Genomic DNA, 23422 nt, shown 5'->3' with positions numbered 1-23422 from the left:
CTTATGATTGCGCCATGCCGTGCGAGGAATCCAACCCGCGACCATTGGAAGTAAGGCGTTATGCTAAACTACTAGACCAGTGAGGTCGTTAAAAATATCATACAAATAATATATCCTTCGAACTTTGGTCAACTTCTTGATAATTCTAGAAGAAATAGAAATAGAAAATCATTTATTCAAATAAACTTACATTGAAGCACTTTTGAATAGTCATCACTTTTTTTTTAATCTACCGCTCATTCGGAATGCTGTCTCATCACAAGAAGAACAAGCAACTTGTGTGTGGCTCTTTTAAATAATTTATTCTTACTTTACAATTTAAGTTTAAGTGTGTGAATACAAACTACCGATTAGCACTAATTAAATTAAATAATAAAATAGAATAGGAGAGGTAGACAACTTCACAGACAGGTCTAGTGGTTTAACACAGAGCCTTACATCCGATGGTAGCGGGTTCTATTCCTTGCACGGTACAAACATTTGTATTCATGAGTATAATTGTTTGTATCGGTCTGTCTAGCGGTCCAGCACACCGACGACCTCGGTGGTCTAGCGGTCCAGCACACCGCTTTACGTCCGATGGTCGCGGGTTCGATTCCTCGCACGGCACAAACATTTGTATTCATGAGTATGATTGTTTGTATCTGTCTGGGTGTTTTCTATGTATATCCTCAAGCCTCAATAATTTTTTAATAGCGATTTTAATGTAACAGAAAAACAACATTTGCGGGGTCAGCTGGTATATATATATTTTATTACAATGAAGACCTCCATTGTTTTGAGTGAATTAAAAGAGACGGATTTTTTTTTATTTCATAAACTTATCAGCAGTTGGGGCACGTAAAATATTTGAAAGCGGAGTAGGTGGCAGGAACCTCCATAAAATTAAGTTACTGAGGATGTTGGCGACAAGTTTTCCTTATATTTTCTCATAAGGCACTCTATTATCTATACATTAGTGTTGTTAATCGCTTCAACCTGGATCTAGAGTATAATTCACATATGCTAAGCAGAAATTGTTATGGGTACTAGACAACTGATATAAATATATTTTTATAAATACACAGTAATATTGATTACTACTTTTATTTTTCTAAAATAAAAGTAGTCAACCATAATACATCAGATACCTGCCAAAAAAAGTCCCATCGGTCCAGCCATTTCAGAGATTAGCCGGAACAGATTCGTCCGCGTGGAATTTAAATATTACAAACAGACACTAATTATATTTATATTTATTATCAAGAAACTAAAATAAAAATGCCGTCTACACAAAGTTAGTAATTCATTTTATGGTAATTGCGTAAGATTCTTAAACTACATCAGATACCTGCCAAAAAAAGTCCCATCAAAATCGGTCCAGCTATTTCAGAGATTAGCCGGAACAGACAGACAGCAGGCAAAAATTGTAAAATATGCTATTTTGGTGTATGCGCTGTATTTATATACATATGCAAGTAGTAAAAAACGTTTATTTCAATATTACAAGCAGACACTCCAATTATATTTATATTTGTGTTATGTTCAACTAGTTTATACCCGCGACTTCGCTCGCATAACTTCATCACTGGCTGCTAGATGTCGCTTAAGTAGTAAAATGTTGCTATTTTATTTTTATGTATTTTATAAAACTTATTCCTTTTTTTAATAAAAAATATTCTATATTCATTCTAATACCTGTAAGAACATGTGTACAAAATTTCACGATATCATCAGTTTAGTAGTTTTTGCGTGAAAGTGTAACAAACATCCCGAATTTCACATTTATGATATTTGTACGTATTTTATTATTGAACGACCAATTGTTACTAACAAATAATTTATTGTACCTATACAAATAAATCAAAATGTGCTCTGTTCATAATTTCAATTGAGCAGCATTTCATTAAATGATTAAAATACATATGATCATCATCTGCTTCTTCCTTATCCCATTTATTTGTGGTCGACGTAATATGTTTTTCTTTTCCATTCATCTCTGCAGTCATCGCGTTATTTACTCCCTTTCTTACCATATCATCTTTCACATAGTCCATCTATCTCTTTTTCGGTCTTCCTCTACCCTTATAACCATCCAAATTCATATGTAGAATAGAATAGAATAGAATAGAAAATCATTTATACAAATAAATTTAATTTAAGCTCTTTTGAATAGTCATAACAATTTATTTTTTATCTACCGCTCATTCGGAAAGCTGTCTCATCACAAGAAGAACGAGCAAGAAACTTGTGTGTTGCTCTTTTAAATAATCATTGTAAGTTTACATTTACAAGTCGAAACGTGAGAATACAAACTATCAACCAGCAATAATTTTTTTGTGTCAAATATAAGTATACAATAAGATTAAATCATTCGTAGTGATAAGAGTAACTAAAGTATATAACACCATCCTTAGGATATGATCTTCATTCCTACGCATTACATGCCCATACCACGATAGACGATTACTCTTTAACCTCTCTGACATCGGTGCCACTTTCATACGTCCTCTGATGTATTCATTTTTTAATTCATCGTCATCTTAAAATTTAATTAAAATATATATAAAAAATAAAAAAAATCTCTCCATCTGTCGATTTGTCGGCAATAAGTAAGCCGTATCCATAAAAAAAGTTATATTAACAGTGATTTATAACTCTTTATACTTATAAATCACTATTTATATAACGTTTTTATAGATTTATATTGTACTAAAAAAATCACTATGACTGATTTCCTCTTATTAATTGTTTAACCAGTTGGTTGTATATTTAATAGTTTTTCTATTTGACTATTTAATTGAATTAGTGCCAATTAGTAGTTTGTATTCACACATTTAAACTTAAAAATGTAAAGTAATCATAAAATTATTTAAAAGAGCAACACCCAAGTTTCTTGCTCGTTCTTCTTGTGATGAGACAGCTTACCCAACGAGTGGTAGATAAAAAAAAATGTGATGACTATTCAAAAGTGCTTCAATGTAAGTTTATTTGAATAAATGATTTTCTATTCTATTCTATTAATATTCTATTATATTGTGAAACTGTTTGATTATATTAGTCTCATCTGACATTAAATTCGATACTATCCTAAGAATGTTATTTTTCAATTAGAAATAATTACACATAAATATTATTTGAGCTTATATTTATATAATACTGAGAAAGATTCGAGTTGAATTCTCACTACGAAGATTCCTTGCCGATATAAAACGTTTACTATAATGTTGTCATTCATTACTTTTCTGCCTCAATTTTCATTTTTTCATTATGATTTGACATTACTTCTAGTATATCCGAAGTGTTGTCGTAACCTGCAATTAAACGAAATCAAATTAATTTAATTAATTGTCACTAATATAACAATGATTAATTATATTAAAATTTTATTTAATCATTAATTATATTAATAAGTAATTTAATGATTAATTATATTAAAATTTAATGTAACGTAATAACGTGTAATTATTAATTACATAAATTTATTAATATTTGAATTAATGTAATTAACAATTACATGAAATTTTAGTAATAATTAATTATTACTAAAATTTCATGTAATTATTAATAATTACATGTATTTAATGTATTCAATTATTAATTACATTATTTCATATTCAACTTCAAAAATTATTTATTCATGTAGTAGCCGCTTATGAACGGCAAATTTTTTATATTAAATTTAATGTAATTAATGATTACACTAATTTTACTTTATATTTTTACTTATAATTTTAATTAATGAATTCATGGATTTTATGTGACATGTGTGCATCGATAGAGACTTCGTAGAGTCATCTGCGTGGATATCTCAGTCTATCCTATTAGAGCTGACAAGAAGCTTGTTTTTTAAGCTGTAGGGTCCAGATTAGGCAGTGAAATTACAGGATGAGTGGGATGACATCTTTATCCTTCTGAATGGCAACGTGAGCATGAGCACGTAATGTCTGTAGTGCTGTTAATATATATAGACGATAGTTATATTTACAGATCAGGTGAGACGTCAGCTTGTTCCTATTACAGAAAAACTTAAAAAGAATGTATAATATATATTAAAGTATTTACATAACCTAATTATACAACTAAGAACCTAAAATTAAAAAGCTTATAAAAATATATAATATGATGACTAAAATATATTATTAAAAGGGGTCTCTTTAGGCAACGTTCCGAAGATACTGGCAGCGTTCCCTCTTTGAATAGCTAGACTAATTCTTTGTCCAAGGTAGCTGCCAGCTCTTCGGTCTTCTGTGATGTGAATTGATGAAAAGAATTACAACAAGTGTAGAAATTACAACAATTACAAAATGTATAACAATTAAAGAAATGAATATAGTTGTTAATTTTGAATGTAATTTTAAAAATGTATAATATTGATATTCTTTCTTCCTTCCATTTTATCTTGCATGTTTCTGTCTTTCTAATAAATATGAAATAATTTATTTGTAAAATATTTGTACAGAAAATATGACGTTACATGAAATATATTGATCAGCAATATGTGCTGTATGTTAGTCTGTAAGTATAGTATGGGCCATTAAGGCTGCATTAATAGATAAATAAATTTAAAAAAATAATTAATATAATTTTTTAAAACTTCTACTATTTAACTTACTAATTAAGTAACGTATGCTGTTGCCTTTGTTTCTTGCCGATCGTTTTGAATAATTTCCCAATACGAAGTACATTATATGACAGAGTGAAACCACACTCATGAGAGTAAAGAAGATATATCGCCAACAGTGGATGTTCTGTAACAATAATTTATTTCTTTCTTTTTCTTTTTTGGGACAATTCACACAGCGCCATCTAGACCCAAGTTAAGCTAGCTAAAGCTTGTGTTATGATACTGATAGAGGGTAGATAACTGATTCATATACATAGATATTTTTTTTTGTAAATACATACATATTATACATAGAAAACACCCAGACTGATACAAACAATCATACTCATGAATACAAATGTTTGTGCCGTGCGAGGAATCGAACCCTCGCCCATCGGTCGTAAGTCGTCCAATTAATCCATTTATAAACAACCCTTTGTATGTATTAACTAACTATTACCTATGACTTCGTCCATATGGAATGTAACTTTCTTCTTTTTTTAAATAAAGGTACCCTAAGTTACTCCTTACAACATTTTAGCTATCTGCGAGTGAAAGTTCCGTCCAAATTGATTCAGTCGTTTCAGAGATTAACAAGAACGAACAGATTTTTAATATAAACAGACAGATTTTACATACATTTACTCAATACTATTTATTTGTATAGATTAGTCGTTGCGACTTCATTCCGTTACATAATTCCACTTTTTTTTCGGACTACTCTAATGCTGTTGGCCGCAGCTGGCCTTTACAGCTTCACCGGAGGAGAGGTGGTGTGTACAGATGACATTCCAAACCCTCGAGAGAACTTTGGAGTGGCTGAAGGCCAACTCCCGCCTGACGGATACGACTTTAGTCTGAGGGCACCGCTAGGGGTTCGAACCTAAGCTCAGGCCATCGTAATTTCAATCCCCGTCAGAATCCGACGGAGATCGATCGGAAGACATCTGTATCATATATTTCTGCTGCCGAGTAATTTGCTTTATAAACTATGTTTCTGTTTAAAGTCTAAGATACTGCAGTGACATTACAAGGTAAAGAAAAGGGTATGACCTTAGTCCTCGGGGAATGGATAAGGAACAGAATGATCATTGCATCCCATGATGACGAAATATCCGTATTGCACGGTAACTTACTTCTTTGAATAGTTATGACTCTTCCTTTGAAGGCACCTTTAAGGCAAGCTGCCTTATTAGGGTTATTAGGGTTAGTTTAAGGTAAGCTGCCAACTTATGAGTAGTCATTACCAAAACTAAATTAACTTTTGAATATTATTTAACTTAAGATTACTTCTATTTACTATCTATTCCAGTTAAAAGAAATATCAAGAATATACTTACCACATTATCAACAACCAGGAAACCAGTCAACATAGGCACACAAGCACCAACGATACTAGCAACGATGCTGCTCACTATTGAAATGACGTCGGGATCCAAGTCTTTAATCTGTTTGACGTTCCTCTGAAATTATAATGTGTTCAAAATCTACCTTGTAACATCGTAAGCACAGATTATTATATTAGAGTCCGTTAGTTTTCTGTTCCCGCGCCTTTCGTTCCCCTCCATTACCTAGTAACAAACGGACCGTACAGCGACCTTGACGCGCGCGTGCATTGTGTTGTGAATTAAAATAAATTAGAACTGTGTTAAACCTACTGTGAGGCCTGCTGTGAAACTGGAAAGCTAGCGAAGATACCTTCGAGACCCTGAAGCCCAAGAAATCCGCAGAACCATAAAGGTAAATTACTGACGTTTCCCTAACATTTTGGTAGCAGAGTAGTTTCCCAAACATAATGATAATTATTTATTACAGCGCATCTATATTTTATATATAAAATTCTCGTGCCACAGTTTTCGTTCCCATACTCCTCCGAAACGGTTTGACCGATTCTCATGAAATTTTGTGAGCGTATTGAGTAGGTCTGAGAATCGGCCAACATCTGTTTTTTATCCCCCTAAAAGTTAGGGGAAGTCCACCCTTAAATTTTTTTTTATTTTAAGGCAAAACAACGTTTTCCGGGTCAACTAGTATAATATATATACTAAATAACGACATAGATTACATACATATATATATATACTATATAATTACCGTATGTTCACGTGTAACGTCAGTCATGAAAACGAGGTATTTACCCCATACCACGTATGTACCCCATTGTTAAGCAACAAATATTCATTTCATTTCAGGGATGAATGGAAGAAAAAAACTTATTACGCGGACAAATAAATAGGATAAGGAAGAAGCAGATGATGATAGTAATAACAATATGAGAATAATATATAGGCCATAAATTTCACGCAAGTTAAACTGCAGGCACAGATAGTAAAAAATTAATAAAAAAAACTTGGTCCGAAAACTAAAAAAAACGTTAGCACCCCTGATCACAACCGCTATCACTTGGGGGTATGAAAAATAAATAGTAGCCGATTCTCAGACCAATCGAAAACGCATATGAAATTTCATAAAAATCGGTCAAGCCGTTTCGGAGGTGTATGGTAACCTACATTGTGATACGAGAATTTTAATGGATGTTAATGGCAATGGATTTTATTTTATAAGACATTTTTATTCCTTCATACGAATCTCTCAGAGTATGTCAGTTGAAGTGGCAGTGGGCTGGGCATATTAGTAGAGTCAGGGATGATAGATGGGGAAGAAAGGTTATGGAGTGGAGGCCGCGTATGGGTCGACGGAGTGGGCGCCCTCCTGCAAGATGGACCGCCGACATTACGAAGGTGGCCGGGAGTGGATGGAAGCGGAAGGCGGTAGAGCGCACATGGTGGAAGTCTTTGGGAAAGGCCTATATCCATTAGTAGACAGACACAGACTGATGGTAATGATGATGATACGAATCGAAGTTTTAAGGTTAACAATCCTGGTATAATCTGGTATTCTTGTTTATTACCTTTATAGCGTGTGTTTGTATACTCAAAGACGACATTATTATCATAAGCGTAAGGATCGCCGTAATTTTCCAATCTGGTAATAGATACAATAGCGCTGGCAGGCCACATAGAATGCAGATAATACCTGAAAATTTGGGAATACTTTGTTAAAAAACACCATAAATATACTATTACTATTACAGATAGAGTCATTTGCTGGATGTATAAAATAATCTATGTACTATAGACTAGGCTATTCCCCGCGACTTCGACTGTTTTTTTATGTCTTTTGTATTTTCCGTGCTTTTGATTCAATATATCTTCATATATTTCATTAAAATCCATTCTCGCGTTTAGTTTTAACAGTAATTATCATTAACAAACTAGGATAATTCACACAGCGCCATCTAGTACTAAGTTAAGCAGTGCTTGTGTTTTTAGAATAATCTGCGTTTGTGTGTGTTTTTTTATACTACTATAGTGGTAAACAAGCATACGACCCATTTGATGGTAAATGGTTACCGTAGCCTATGAACGCCTGAAACACTAGGAGTGTCACGTGCGCGTTGCGACCCTTAAGAAACCATAATATACCCTTCTTGAAAACCCCATGCTGTAGTCTCGTGAGAAAATCTCGGCAGGAAGTTCAATCCACAATCTAAGTGTACGCGGGAGGAAGCTCCTCTGAAACCGCATTGTCCGAGACCACTTAGGTTCCAGCGTATGGGGATGAATTCCCTGTCGATGGCGAGCGGTGCGATGGTAAAAGGCTGTAGGCATCATGTCGAATAATTCCTCAGAACACATTCCGTTGTGTAATCGGTAGAACACGCAGAGCAAAGCGAAGTGTGTTTGGTACTAAACATCTGTTATGACTATGTTACGAGTACAAACTCCCTATTATTTTTTTTTATTGGGTTGTTTGGGCTATTGTCAGATGTGTAGCACCTGTAGCACTGCGACCTACATAGATCTATTGTGCTCGCCCTTTCCAAAGTTCGCTACCTAGACCCGTCAGGGACAAGAATTGAAGGATATTCTTAGGAGCGATCGTTTTTATCTCCTCGGGAAAGAGTGTAAACTTTCCAAAGGAGATATTTCGTTTATGCATGAGTGGACTACAACCACATAGGATGTGAAGCGGCGTTTCCTCTTCAGTTTGGCAGAATCTGCAGATACTTGTCGTGCATAGGCCTAGCTTAGCCATATGCTTGTTTAATTTGCAGTGTCCTGTGAGGGCCCTAGTCATCATGCATATGTTGTTTTTACTCAATAGCAGTAATCTATTGGAGTATTTGGTCGAGAAGCCCGATATTAGGTCTTTTGAATGTATTAATCCTGGCATTTCTTACCAGTGATTCAGTGCTTCTCGTTTGGTTATTAATTTGAGATGTCCCAGTTTTAGGCAACGAGGCACACCACAGAAGGGTTCGGGGCCCAGTTGGACGGTTTTTGCCCCTAACTTTGCCAGATGGTCGGCACAAACTCCCTAAGTCCATATAACTATCTACCTATAATTCATGGATCAGCATGGATACAGCGATTGTTCTTGGAAAGTATGTCCCAATACTTTCCAACAGTTCCTGACTCAAATGAGCGGCATCCAAGAAGTACGAGAACAAAGGAAGGCAGGAGGACGGTCACTCTAGTTTTAGTCGAACACAAATAAGTTAATTTTAGTATAAGACGAATCAATCGCGATTCCTAAAATGTAAGCTAGAATTAAATAAATTAATTTAATGAACTTTCTTTATTTTAAAAAATCACCGGCCGTCAGAACGTAATTAGTACTATTTTTATAAATACACACATAATACATAGAAAACACTTAGACTGATACAGTAAATCATACTTATGGATATAAGTTCGTATCGTGTGACGATTCGAACCCGCGACCATTAGAAGTAAAACGATCTGCTAAGCCACCGAGAAATAAACTATTGTCATTTACACTAAATACTTACTGAGTGTAAAGATAATTTTAAATGGAATATCATTCCATCTGAATATATTATTGTATATATATAAGGCAATCATCCTTAACAGTTCTATAAGTAACCACATCGTATAAAGTAAAGCCATCCAAATTGTATTCTGTAATGATAAACACATAATATTCATTTGATGTTATTCTGACTAATATAATAATAATCATCTCAGGACAATTCACACAGCGCCATCTAGACCCAAGTAAAGCTAGCTAAATCTTGTGTTATGGGTAACTAGATAACTGATACAAATACATAGATAATTTCTTTTTTTCCGTAAATACATACATATTATACATAGAAAACATCCAGACTGATACAAACAATCATACTCATGAATACAAATGTTTGTGCCGTGCGAGGAATCGAACCCGCGACCATCGGATGTAAAGCGGTGTGCTAGACCGCTATACGACCGAGGTCGGCGAAATAATATAATGTGAAGGTTTGTTGAGTATGTATGTTCATAACATTAATACTATGTTTAAAGACAAACTTGGTGTAACTAAGTATCGTTTAGAAAAAGTGAATAGATCTTTTATGGAAATGTGTGTAAAATATACAATAAGATATCAAAGGATATACTGAATTTTTTTATTTCAATAAATTTAAAACATCTGTTAAATCATATTTACTGAGCAAGGCCTATTACTCACTAAACGATTACTTGAATGACGAGTGTGCATGGCAATAGTTTTCATGTTCGGGATTTTCATTTAATGTTAGACATAGACACCAATATAAATGCATTGTAAATAAACTGGATTTAAAAAAAAAAGTAATTCAATTGAGTTTCTTGCCAGTTCTTCTCAATTGGATCTATATACCGAACTGGACGGTAGGGAAAAAAATTATAATGTAAAACTTGACGTTCATAAGCGGCTAAAATGTCCTACATGAATAAATGATTTTTGAATTTGAATTTAAATTTAAAAAAAAAGTAATTCTTGCCCATTCTTCTCAGTAGAATCTGTATACATGTACTGAAATGGTCTACATAATTTTTTTATTTAATTTATAATTCGTTTGTTACAATAATAATTAAAATAATATACTTACCTCCTTGAGCGATATATTGAAATTTTGCAAGTAGAGCGCCATATCCGATAGGCAAAATATGAATATAACATTCGTGGCTATATGTAGGAAAGCAATCTTCCAAAATTGGGATGCTGTTAATATTTTAAACCATACTATTGATGGCGGGCTGCCACTCATTATCTGTAAAGTAATTTACATTTATTTGTTATATAGGTGTACATGTATTATATAGAAAGTGTATCATGAATAATAATATTTATTTTGTAGTTGTGTTACATAATTAAGTTGTACATAAGAGTCAATAATTTTAACATACAAGTGTAATTGTGCCATCTGAACTAGTATAAAATTATACTATATCTCAGATGTCACATACCTTCCCAGGGTGCATATTATTTAATTTATTAACATTTACTTTTACACAGCACAAAATCATACATACTACTTAACATAATATTAGATATTCGATAAAAAAAAAAAGGAGGAAATAATAATAAGACATAAAGCCAGATAAATAATAAATAAATAAATAACTTATTATATGCCGATAACCACGTAATCAAACCATTTTATAGTATTTAAAGTATAATTTGTATTTTGTATTTACAGAATAAATATTATTATTATTATTATGTATTATATATAAACTTTCCTCTATAATCACTCTGTATAATAAAAAAAAAACCCGCATCAAAATTCGTTGCGTTGTTTTAAAGATCTATGCATTCATACAGGACAGACAGCGACAGTGACTTATTTTATACTATGTAATGATGAGATGAGATATTTTTATGATAAAACTAGCTGTTCCGGCAGACGTTGTTTTGTCATATAAATTAATAACGCTATAAAAAAATAGGGGTTGGTGATAGAAGGCTGAAAATTTAGGGTTGTATGTATTTTTAATGATATAATAAAAAAATATAAATAATAAATTTTGCCTAAAAAATAAAAATAATATGTTAGAGGTGGACAACCCTTATCACTTAGGGGTATGAAAAATAGATAGCAGCCGATTCTCAGACCTACTGAATATGCATATAAAATTTCATATAAATCAGTCAAGCCGTTTCAGAGAGTATGGTAACTAACATTGTGGCACGAGAATTTTATATAAAAGATGATAGTTAAAAAACAAAATATGCAGTTTAAATGAAAGATCAGTAAGACTAGCTGACGGTACTAGCACTAAAACTAAGTAAGCGCGTAGATTTAAAAAAGAAAGAAACTGCGAACAGGGATGAATGGAAGAGAAAAACATATTACGACGACCACAAATAAATGAGATAAGGAAGAAGCAGATGATGATAGTAAGAACAGGTAGTTATATGGTTATTAAACAGTAAATAAAATACATCTTAAATAAGATAATATTATATGACAATAGCTGTATCCGCGACTTCGTCCGCGTGGAACTTAACTTTATTTTTCTAAAATAAAAGTAGCCTAAGTTACTTCTTATTACATCGGCTACCTGCCAAAAGAAGTCCCTTCAAAATCGGTTCACCCATTTCAGAGATTAGCCGGAACAAACAGAAAGACAGACAAATTTTGGTGTAAGTACCGTATTTAAAGTCATATGCGTGTAGGAAAAAACGGTTATTTCAATATTACAAGCAGACACTCCAATTTTATTTATATGTATAGATTAGTAAGAGATTTGTAATCGTACACATAATTATTACTAACACAGCACTAATGAATAACTTTTGAGTGAAAATACACAAAGACTTCAAGGAGAATTCCTTCCTTTTTTAAAACGGTGTATAAAACATCAAGCTAATTAGTAATGTTCTAAAAGAACATAAATTAAAGAAACGAGAAATTTATACAAAACATGTGCAGACGTGTCTGGCTAAAATAACGACCTACAGTTACACACTAATTAGTAATTCACGTTACTCCGGTATTATGGAAAATAATTGAGTGTACATCACCGTCACTTTTAAGGCTTCAAAGTCACTTTAAGTCGATGATATTGCCTTGAAATGAAACGTTCCTTGATAAATTTTGCGTGCCCTGATCGCGCGCGATTTAGCGCAGGAAATCCAGCGCGCGCAATCGCGCAATATTATTTGTTCACCTTTTCGGGTGTGTTTGCGCGTATGATGTCATTTCACTTTATTTTAAAATGAGCTACCAAGAATTATAATTTAATTCGAATTTATCAGTCATCATCATCATCATCAGCCTATTGCTGTCCACTGCTGGACATTGGCCTCTCCCAAGGCATGCTACTAGGCCCGATCTTTAGCCCTTCTCATCCAGTTACTACGTAGCTACGTATGTCGTCGCTCCACCTAGCTGCGGAGCGTCCTATACTATGTTTGCCAATTCGCGGTCTCAGAACACTTCTGACCAGATCGTGGTAGTAGACTTCTTCTTCAACTTACAGATACGAAGAGCTATGTCATGTATGTTATTTATCAGTAACCTACAAAAATCTAAATACAAAGAATATGTTTTGGATACTGTTTTAATTGAATTTAATATAAAATAATTACATTAGTGCAGAGACCAACCAACAATTATTTATTTATGTACTATTTATACATCAGATATATTAAGAGAATCAAAATTCACATAGTAATAAGGTACAACAAGCGATCTTATCACTTATGCAATCTCTTCCGGACTACCTTTGGGTAGAGGAGAAAAAACAAAAACTGGACAATTATCTAAAATACTAGGTATCTTACCGTCACATTAACATTTTCCCTTCCTTTCTTCTCCATCTGTAGTTTCTCAATATTACTCATAGCTACAGCAATATATTCCTTCTCAGTATCACCTACTGCTTGATGTTTGTTTGGTGAGCTGGCTGTCAGTAGTACACATATGGTGCCCATTGAAAACGCCATCATTGCTAAACTGTAGTATATCAACTCCCATCCTAAACGGGCTTCAGATACTATACCAATGATAGGTAGTGCTACTATTATACCTACGAGTAAACCTGAAATTGAATAATGAACATTGCGATCAGGAAAAATTACAATAACAATTACGATGGTGACAAAATTAGTCGTCCCTAATTAGAACAAATTGCTAATCTCTCTCTCTCTGCCTAGCCTTTTCCCATTTCATTTTAGGTCGGCTCACTTAGCCCTTCTTCGCCAGGCACATCTATCCTTACTCGGCGAGTCATTTATTTTTCTTTTTTGATAACGGATTGCCAAGTTATTAGGGGTTTTCCTCGTCTCTTTGGGCCAGTATTAAAGTTAAAAAAATGCTGATAAGTGAAGGGAAAAAATATACTCTAGAAATATGATGGAATGGCAAGACTAGTATCCGTGTGAATTGTCCTGAGATATTATTATTGTTATTCATGGCTCATTTGAGAATATCCTCTATTGAATTCAACAATATGTGGTCTTTATTAGAACCATCTGCATCTATTAAACGAATCATCAATTTTTATATTTTATTTATATTTGAAGTTTCTCGTCCACTTAAGCTATTTTAGAACTTATGCAGATATCTCTTAACGCATTTTTATTACTAGTACTAATATTATAAACGCGATAGTTTGTCTGCGTGGATGGATGGATGGATGTTTGATGAATCTTGATAATAATATAGCTTATACACCAGAATATCGCTTTAATAAAGGCTTTAAATTTCACGCGAGAGAAATCGCGGGCACAGCTATTGCATAAATAAAGCAATTACCCAAATAAAGGATCCTGCTAAACAGGTTTCTTTCATCAGGCGGTAACCATTTACGAAGCAACGCCTGGTTGGCTGGGGATACCCATGCCTGGGACATACCCATGAATAGATGCATCCCAGATACAGCCAACACGCTTCCCTGAAAATGTCAAAAGTTCTTAAATTTATAATCCTCATGTTTTGCGGGGGGAAAGGAGTTGTTAGTAATGTAGACTCATGACCCTATTGTTAGCAATGTACCAAGTCAGATTGATCTCCACGCGGTTCCCACTGGAAACCATCGTGATAAATTCTTGATGAATTTGTCACGATGGGCTAACTGACCTGACCTCATACTCATTTTATCATCCGCCACTGGTGCCCCGCTAGCATTAATCGTTAGCGCAAGTGGCTGCACAATTCCATTATCATCCGTTAAAAAAAATATCATCCTGTCCTGTAGTCCACCGTTGAAGATAGTTAAGTTTCTCTTATTAAAACTGTTGACGTCGTGCTGAACGTAGTACCTAATACAACATTACCTAAAAGAAACTAAGGTTTAAAATCTTTCGCATTAAAGTTGTTTTCTTCGGTGTTTGGTTTATCTCCATTAACAAATGACTTTTTATATTCTGATATCTCTCTCTATTACCAAATTATATTTTGACTGACGACAAGAACAATTTTTTTGACAAAGTTTTTTGCTATGTTAAGATAAACATGTTCAACATAAAAATGAAAAGAATACGAGCTGAGTTTTTTGTCAGTTTTCTCTTTTCGAAATTATTCCTGACGATAGATTTGATATATAATACACAAATATATTATAATATATTACACAAAGAAACACTACTAACTAGGGCCAGGAAGGGAAACCGAGAGGAACAATAGAAAGAAGTGACAATTTAGAATGTAGTAGAATATTGTATTTGAAGTATAAATCTCATGAATTTAATATATATTTACTCAATAATATATTTGAATTTAGAATTTAAAAATTTATGGGTCAGAAAAACTCGCGTGCGGAATTTTTAGTTCCGGCATTAAATCATGACTCTCTAACACTGAAACTAATGGCAATTACATTGGCATCCCACAAAGATGTTGGACGATATAATATAAAAAACTGTATAGAAAATAAACACAATTTCTTTTATTCAATGTTTTACCTCTATTTCCCATAACTGACCTTATTTATTACGGTCGGCATGGCGACACATAATCCACCGTTCAATAGCAGACTCACAGCCTGCGTGTACTTCCCTCCGATCCTCTTCAGGAACAATTCTCCAGGCACAAGCATTATTGCGTATCCCATAAAAAAGGAATATAATATCACCCCTTGTGTTTTCCTATCCCAATTTTTGATCTGCAATATATTATCGGTGAATAATCTTATCCACGGATCCCCAAGGGTGTACTTTGATTAGGGTAGTTAAATAAATTAAACTTCGGAAACATTTCCACAGTGGTTGTTATAATATTTATATTAATAATTATTAAAAGACTATATGTGTTCCAAAAAAAATCTAAATAGCGTGATGTAGAAAAAAGTATAAAAACTAAACAACGCCATCTAGTGGCACACTTAGGAAATAAAACAAACGTAATCTCGTTCGATTGTACAATTGGGCTTATGAAGACGTTCACAATGTGATTGTGAAACGTATTATTTACATATTAAAGAGCTGCAACTATATATATAATTACTAGCTGTTCCCACGAATTCGTCCGCCTGGAAAAGTAACTTTGAGTAAATAAAGAAAAAATAATTAATAATCTAACCCAAAAAAGCCGAAGAAAAGGTCTCATCATTCTAGCTTCAAAAATGACGAATTACCATACAAATTTTTGCCTCCTATTTTACCCTATTGAGGGAAAGAATTTTACAAACTTTGAATGTAATATTTCTTGATATTTAACAGCCTAAAAAAATTTTTACATGCTTTTAGCTTTAAAAATGATGATACTTCCATATAACTTTGCAGTTCGCATTTCAACTTACAACCCCTTTTTTATATTAAAAAATAAGTTTAAGGGTATAAACTATCTATGCACCAAATTTTATTTGAATTGATAAAAAAATTTATGAATATCCTTCAATTCTTGTTGCTTACGGGAATCAACAAGAATTGAAGGATATTCATAAATTTCTTATTTCTGTCTAGAGAGACAGAGAGTTCATTTCATTTCATCAGTAGTTTTGGTGTAAAAGAGAAACGAGACCGCTTTCACACCAAAACTACTGAATCAATTTAAATAAAATTTGGTGCATAGATAGTTTATACCCTTAAACTTAAACGAACTGCAAAGTTATATGGAAGTATCATCAGATACTTCCATATAACTTTGCAGTTCGCATTTCAACTTACAACCCCTTTTTTATATTAAAAAATAAGTTTAAGGGTATAAACTATTTTAAAGCTAAAAGCATGTAAAAACTTTTAGGTAGCGAACTTTGAAAAAGGGCGAGCACAATATGTAGCTTGCAATGCTACAGATCTTAACACTTGACAATAACTCGAAACACCCAATAAAAAAAATATACATAATAATAATCTCAGGACAATTCACACAGCGCCATCTAGACCCAAGTTAAGCTAAAGCTTATGTTCTGAGTGCTAGATAACTAATATGACTACATAGATTTTTTCGTAAACCGACTAAACAATCGAGACCGTCAGAAACAATCATACCCTGGAATACAAATGTTTGCGCTATACGAGGAATCGAACCTGCGACGAAGTAAGGCGATGTACTACACCGCTGGACCACCGAGGTCGTCATAAAGATTATTTTAAACTCTAACCTGTATGTAGGTATCGTTGAGTCGTGAGGTATCAGTAACCGCAAGCATGGCAACACTGGGACTAACACGCAGAGCGCCCATTGCGGCGCACATCAGAAACATGTACAGCAGCTGCAGATGGCGAATGCCTAGTCTAAATTCTGAAACAAAATTTGAAATTTGAATACAAAAATTGTAATTGGACCCACTGTATGACTAGGCCAGTAAAATTTTAAATTAAACCACAATGTGACCAGTTTTGGCGCAATATATAAAAATAAGTGCGGACTACCTCGGTGGTCTAGCGGTCTAGCACACCGCTTTACGTCCGATGGTCGCGGGTTCGATTCCTCGCACGGGACAAACATGAGTATGATTGTTCGTATCGGTCTAGTTATTTTCTATGTATAACATGTATGTATTTACGGGAAAAAATTATCTATGTATTTTTGTATCAGTTGTTTAGTACCCATAACACAAGTTTTAGCTAGCTTAACTTGGATCTAGATGGCGCTGTGTGAATTGTCCTGAGATTATTATCATTATTATCTGTTTTTCACAGCTTAAGCTGGTGATTAGTACCATGGACGGGACATGCTAAGTCTCTCGTTACTTTGTTTTGCTTGATGGTTTATTCTGTGGCATTTAGGAAGCATTATTATATATATATATATATATATATATATATATATATATATATATATATATATATATATATATATATATATATATTCATTATATCTCCAAGTTTTTATTACGGGGAAGTAATATATTCAAACACGCGGTGTTAGCCAAGCATGGATGAGTTATGTGATGAAGATAGAAATTTTCTGACTATTCGGCATGTGTTTAGTATGACGGCTTTTTGTAATAGGTCTGTTGTAGATCAGGGGATACGCAACGTTTCTAGGTGTTTGTAAAAGATTTGTGTGTATAATTCCTGTGGATGACAAAACTATGGGTACTATGTGGATGGTGTGTGCTTTCCATTGTTTTTTTAATTCTATTGCTAGATCTGTGTACTTTGTTAGTTTTTCGTTGAATGTGCTTTACATTATTATTATTATTATTAGAACCACAAGATTACAAAATTAAAGAAAAGGAGAATACAACATATTTTTCTTAGATTCAAATTAGATGTTTTTTTTATATTCAAATGTCTTGTAAAATATTTTCTTTGTAAAAAAGCTTATTATAAAATTGAAGAATTTATAAATGATAATAATGTTTTTGTAGAAAATATCTAACTTAAAATTCATACCGTTGACAATGTTATTTGATTGAACAAACATTTAGTGCGTAGCGGTTTCTATGTTGACTGTTGCATGCCTGATTCTTGTTAATATGAATATAATTAAATCAATATTTATTTAAAAGAGCAACACACAAGTTTCGGGCTCACTCTTCTTGTGATGAGTCTGTATTCCGAATGAGCGGTAGAGACAGAAAACTTGACTATTCAAAAGTGTTCATCTTTAGTTTATATGAATAAAGATTATTTCTATTTATATTGGAAGTTAGTTAGCTAGGTAATCGCTCGCGTTAACTTATACCCTTAGGGGTGTAATTTATCAAAATCCTTTCTTAGGGGATGTCTACGTCATAGTAGCTTTATGCATGCAAAGTCTCAGCCCGATCAATTTAAAATTGACAAAGTTTCATACAAACTTTCATCCCATATTTTATCCCTTTGGGGGTAGAATTCATCAAAATCCTATATAATCTTAGCGGATACCTACGTCATACATCTACCTGCATGCCAAATTTCAGCTCGATCCGTCCAGTGGTTTGGGCTGTGCGCTGATAGATCACTATGTCAGTCACCTTTGAGTTATATATATTTAGATTTATTAGACGCAGATATTTAGTATATGTGATGTAAATACGTAAACAATAATATTCCGTAATAAATTTTGATTTAAGTTGGCGGGAAAGGGATGGAAAAAATAAAAAAAGGGTTAAAAAAAAAGTTATGTTTATAAAAAAACTTTACCCATAATTTCATGAACAGTAATTTGTAAAATAACTTTCAACTAATATAAAATAGGATTATATCAGCAACAGGCTTTGGAAACTGTAATCTTGTTTTGTGTCATATAAATAAAATTGGATTATTTGTTTGTAATATTGACAAAAATCGTTATATTTGTCTCTATTAAAACTCCATCATATACCAATAAAAGAATCTATAGTTACTACACATACACAACGGGTCCACGATACTAGACGATCACAAATTATTATTTATATGGCCATATGATTAAAGATTGAGTGTTTTTCTGCATGTATGATAAATATTATGGTAGGGGGGGATAGTTACAATTATAAATACAGCACATATACCAAAATAACATTTTCAAAATGTTTCGTCCGTCTGTCTGTCTGTTTGTTCCGGCTAATCTCTGAAATGGCTGGACCGATTTTGACGATACTTTTTTTGGCAGGCAGCTGATGTAATAAGGTGTAACTTAGGCTTATTTTGTTTTAGAAAAAATCCTTCATTTTAGAAAAATATAGTTAAATTCCACGCGGACGAAGTCGCGGGAGCAGCTAGTAATAAATATACTATACTATATAATATACTTACTGAAGTTCTTTCCAAGCATCCTACGAGGTATATCTTCATCTTGATATTTAATGAATTCCAAGTCCATTCTCGTGGGTTGCTCTCAATTAAATACAATTTTTGAGTAGGCTCAGGTATAGCATAACAACGTAGATACTCGAAAATGTAATAACTGAAAGTAAATAAAGTAACAAAAGAAAATAATTACATAATCTAAGTATATATAACTTAAAGGTGACTGACATAGTGATCTATCAACGCACAGCCCAAACCACTGGACGGATCGGGCTGAAATTTGGCATGCAGGTATATGTTATGACGTAGGCATTCACTAAGAAAGGATTAAATCTACCTCCAAGGGAATAAAATAGGGGATGAAAGTTTGTATGAAACTTTGTCAATTTTAAACCGTTCGGGTTGAGATTTTGCATGCATAAAGCTACGATGACGTAGGCATCCCCTAAGAAAGGATTTTGATAAATTCCACCCCTAAGTGGATTTACGTATAAATTTTGTATCCCAAGTAAATACATCTGTATTTACTTGGGATATCTTAGAGATAAGTCTAGACACTTTAGAATGGAGTTTTTCAGTAATAACATTAAGTTTCCCAACTTGAATTTAAATAAATCTGTATTATTGGAAATATGTACAACATTTATTTAAAACAAAATTGAGCCGAGTTTCTTGTCAGTTCTTCTCATCTCGAAAGCGTTCCGAACTGACGGTAGATTTGATATATCATAAGAGTCTGTAATAGACCTATATGAATAAAGATATTTTGAATTTGAATTGAGTTGGTAACGCATACTCTGAATATTATATAGGCTATTGTAAATAGTTACCTACAGAACCTGATGTTTAAAACCATTTTTGTATTTAACATCTACCTGCATGCCAAATTTCAGCCCGATCCTTCCAGTGCTTTGAGCTGTGCGTTGATAGATCACTATGTCAGTCACCTTTAAGTTATATATGTTTAGATATTAGTAAGATTCATCTTATTATTTACATCATTCTAGGTATATTATGTATGTATTTACTAAAAAAAACTAAGTATTTATATCAGTTATCTAGTACCTATAACACAAGCTCTGCTTACCTTGGGACTAGATGACGTTGTATGAATTCTCTAGGGGTATTTATATTATTCTATAACACACCATAACTTTATATAAATAACTGTATATCTATATCTTCATATAATTTCTCTAGTATTAAAAAAAAACATGTAATATATTGCAAAATTGTTATGATATTCTTAATACACTGAAATAGTTATTCATCAGAGAATGTTTAGACAAAAACTGATGTATGTACCTGAATCTTTTCAAATAACATAATTATCTTATATAAATATCACTATCTGCGTATCTGTAAAGAAATGTACATGAAACATGAATGTAATATTGTACTTGATTTTAAATCTTTTGTTGATATATATAATATCTATTTTTATATAATCGTATCTTTGTTATATTATACACTCACGAGCAACCAAATAGACTCAAGCGCTACCTCTACATTCAAACATTGTTCTAAACAAAGTATCCCATTAAAAACATAAATGTGAAATGATAGCCAAGTTCAATATTATGATATATGCCTTGATTGTTGACTTCAACGATAAAAGAAGTGAGATCTAATAACCGTTTGAAAAGTGTTTATGGAATTTGGAACACATATTTATCTCGAAAGTTTCAATATATGTACCAAATTTGACAGGTTTATATGAAAAAGTGTTTGAGTTATGAGGGGGTCAAAAGTGGTTCCAAATGGTTCGTGTAAAACTACACACGGTGCTGCTCGCCAGTTCTCTTACTTGAACGTGGCTTTGACACGCTCCCGCGAGTCTAGATACATTTAAATAAAAGTAATACATCATTAACCTAAGATTTAACAAAACATCTACACCATTTAATAAAACAAGTACTGACATGTTCATTTGCGCAATTAGAGCGTATGCGACAAATTACTCACTGCGTTACCTGCGAGTTACGCTACCCTGTACCCCTAAAAACCCCCGTGACCCTTCAACCCTTATACGGCAGTTAACCTCCTCATGGGTCCACCCGTTCCGGCCCGACCACACTTTTACACACAAACACGACACCGTCCTCGCCAGCGAACACGACGATCCCAAACACACCATATCGCGCATTCTACCGGGCGTTTACGCGCTCCCTGGCGCTCCACACCGGTGGCCCCGGTCGCCCCTCCAATCGATATTACGACGGCCTGAGCCGAAGTTCGAACCGTTAGCGGTGCCCTCAGACTAAAGTCGTATCCGTCAGGCAGGAGTTGGCCTTCAGCTGCTCCATACGGGTTTGGAGTGCCATCTACACTAGCGTGATCGTGATCGCGGTGAAGTTGTAAAGGCCAGCTGCGGCCATTAGAGTAGTCCGAAAAAAACTCAACCCTTATCAGTCGCTTATCAACAGTAGACCGCAACCTACATTATTGTTTTCAAGAAACCACACCTTATGAAACCGCTCAACTTGTTGCCTTATTGCAAAATGAATGTCCTCTACAGTGTACATGAGCTATTTGTTTGCTCGCGAGTGTAGTATAAATGATTACTTTAATGGTAATTATAAAGGAATTTTCCTATAGGTAAAAGAGCAGAATATCCTGACAAATACAGTAACTCTCTTTCTTACGGTTGTCTGTAAGAGATTGCGTTAGCGATAAGTCTTCGGAACCTTCTTTCTTATATATTTAAATATAATATATAACTCAAAGGTGACTGACATAGTGATCTATCAATGCACAGTCCAAACCACTTGACAGGGCTGACGGACAATCGGGCTGAAATTTGGCATGCAGATAGTTGTTATGATGTAGGCATCCGCTAAGAAAGGATTTTGATTAATTCTATCCCCTAGGGGATAAAATAGGGGATGAAAGTTTGTATGAAACTTTGTCAATTTTAAACCGATCGGGCTGAGACTTTGCATGCATAAAGCTATTATGACGTAGGCATCCCCTAAGAAAGGAAACAAAAGTAAAGCCACAAAAACTATACCTAATTAATAATAATACTTTTTAATGCGAGCGAAGCCGCGGGCAATAGTTATATATATATTATGTATCTGCTTTTAATATTGTTTTTTTTTTCGGACTACTCTAATGCTGTTGGGCGCAGCTGGCATTTACAGCTTCACCGGACGTTAGGGGGCGAGTGCAGATGGCACTCCAAACCCGCGGAAGGACTTATGGAGCAGCTGAAGGCCAACTCCTGCCTGACGGATACGACTTTAGTCTGAGGGCACCACTAGGGGTTCGAACCTCGGCTCAGACCGTCGTAATTTCAATCCCCGTTTGAATTGGACGGGGGATCGATCGGAGAGGGGGACGGGGGATCGATCGGAGGGGTTTAATATTGGTGCAATAAAGAATTATAAATAAAATAAATAAATAAATAAAGGTGGGAATAGATTGGTAGTAGTAGAAACTTATTAATAAATAGAACTAATCTTCATTCAAATAAACTCAATATAAGCACTTTTGAATATTCACATATTTTTATTCCACCACTCATTCAGAACGTAGACTCATCACATGAAGAATAAGCAAAGAACTGTTGCTAGAATAGAAAAGAAATGTTGCTCTTATATATAAATGTTGTTCTAACACAGAAACTGTATAACACTTAATCTTTATTCAATCAGATAACATTGTCAGCGCTATGAATTTTAAATTAGATTTTTCTACAAAATCATTATTATCATTTATAAACTCTTTAATTTTATAATAAGCTTTTTACGAAGAAAATCTTATTAATATTATAAACTTGCTACTCGCCCAGGCTTCGCACGGGTGTACATGTATTATATATATAAACCTTCCTCTTGAATCACTCTTTTAAAAAAACCGCTTCAAAATCCGTTGCGTAGTTTTAAAGATTTAAGC

General features: G+C 33.7%; 1 protein-coding gene across 1 annotated transcript; it reads right to left on the bottom strand.

Moving 5' to 3' along the window:
* Positions 1–3216: 3216 nt before the first annotated feature.
* Positions 3217–19623, bottom strand: LOC131851903 (putative inorganic phosphate cotransporter). Its single transcript, XM_059202458.1, has 11 exons — positions 19532–19623; positions 16966–17105; positions 15346–15525; positions 14178–14316; positions 13205–13461; positions 10524–10685; positions 9441–9570; positions 7497–7621; positions 5926–6048; positions 4595–4730; positions 3217–3293 (listed from the first exon to the last, which is right to left on the bottom strand). Exons 1-11 carry the CDS (start codon positions 19596–19598, stop codon positions 3217–3219), a joined length of 1536 nt encoding a protein of 511 aa, XP_059058441.1. The 5' UTR covers positions 19599–19623.
* Between the last annotated feature and the right edge of the window lie 3799 nt (positions 19624–23422).

The sequence above is a fragment of the Achroia grisella genome, unplaced genomic scaffold (genome assembly GCF_030625045.1).
Source record: "Achroia grisella isolate CSIRO2021 unplaced genomic scaffold, CSIRO_AGI_Agris_v1 utg809, whole genome shotgun sequence".
Lineage (NCBI taxonomy): Eukaryota > Metazoa > Arthropoda > Insecta > Lepidoptera > Pyralidae > Achroia > Achroia grisella.
The sequence above is the reverse complement of the archived record's forward strand: the minus strand, read 5'-3'. Positions and strand labels throughout refer to the sequence as shown.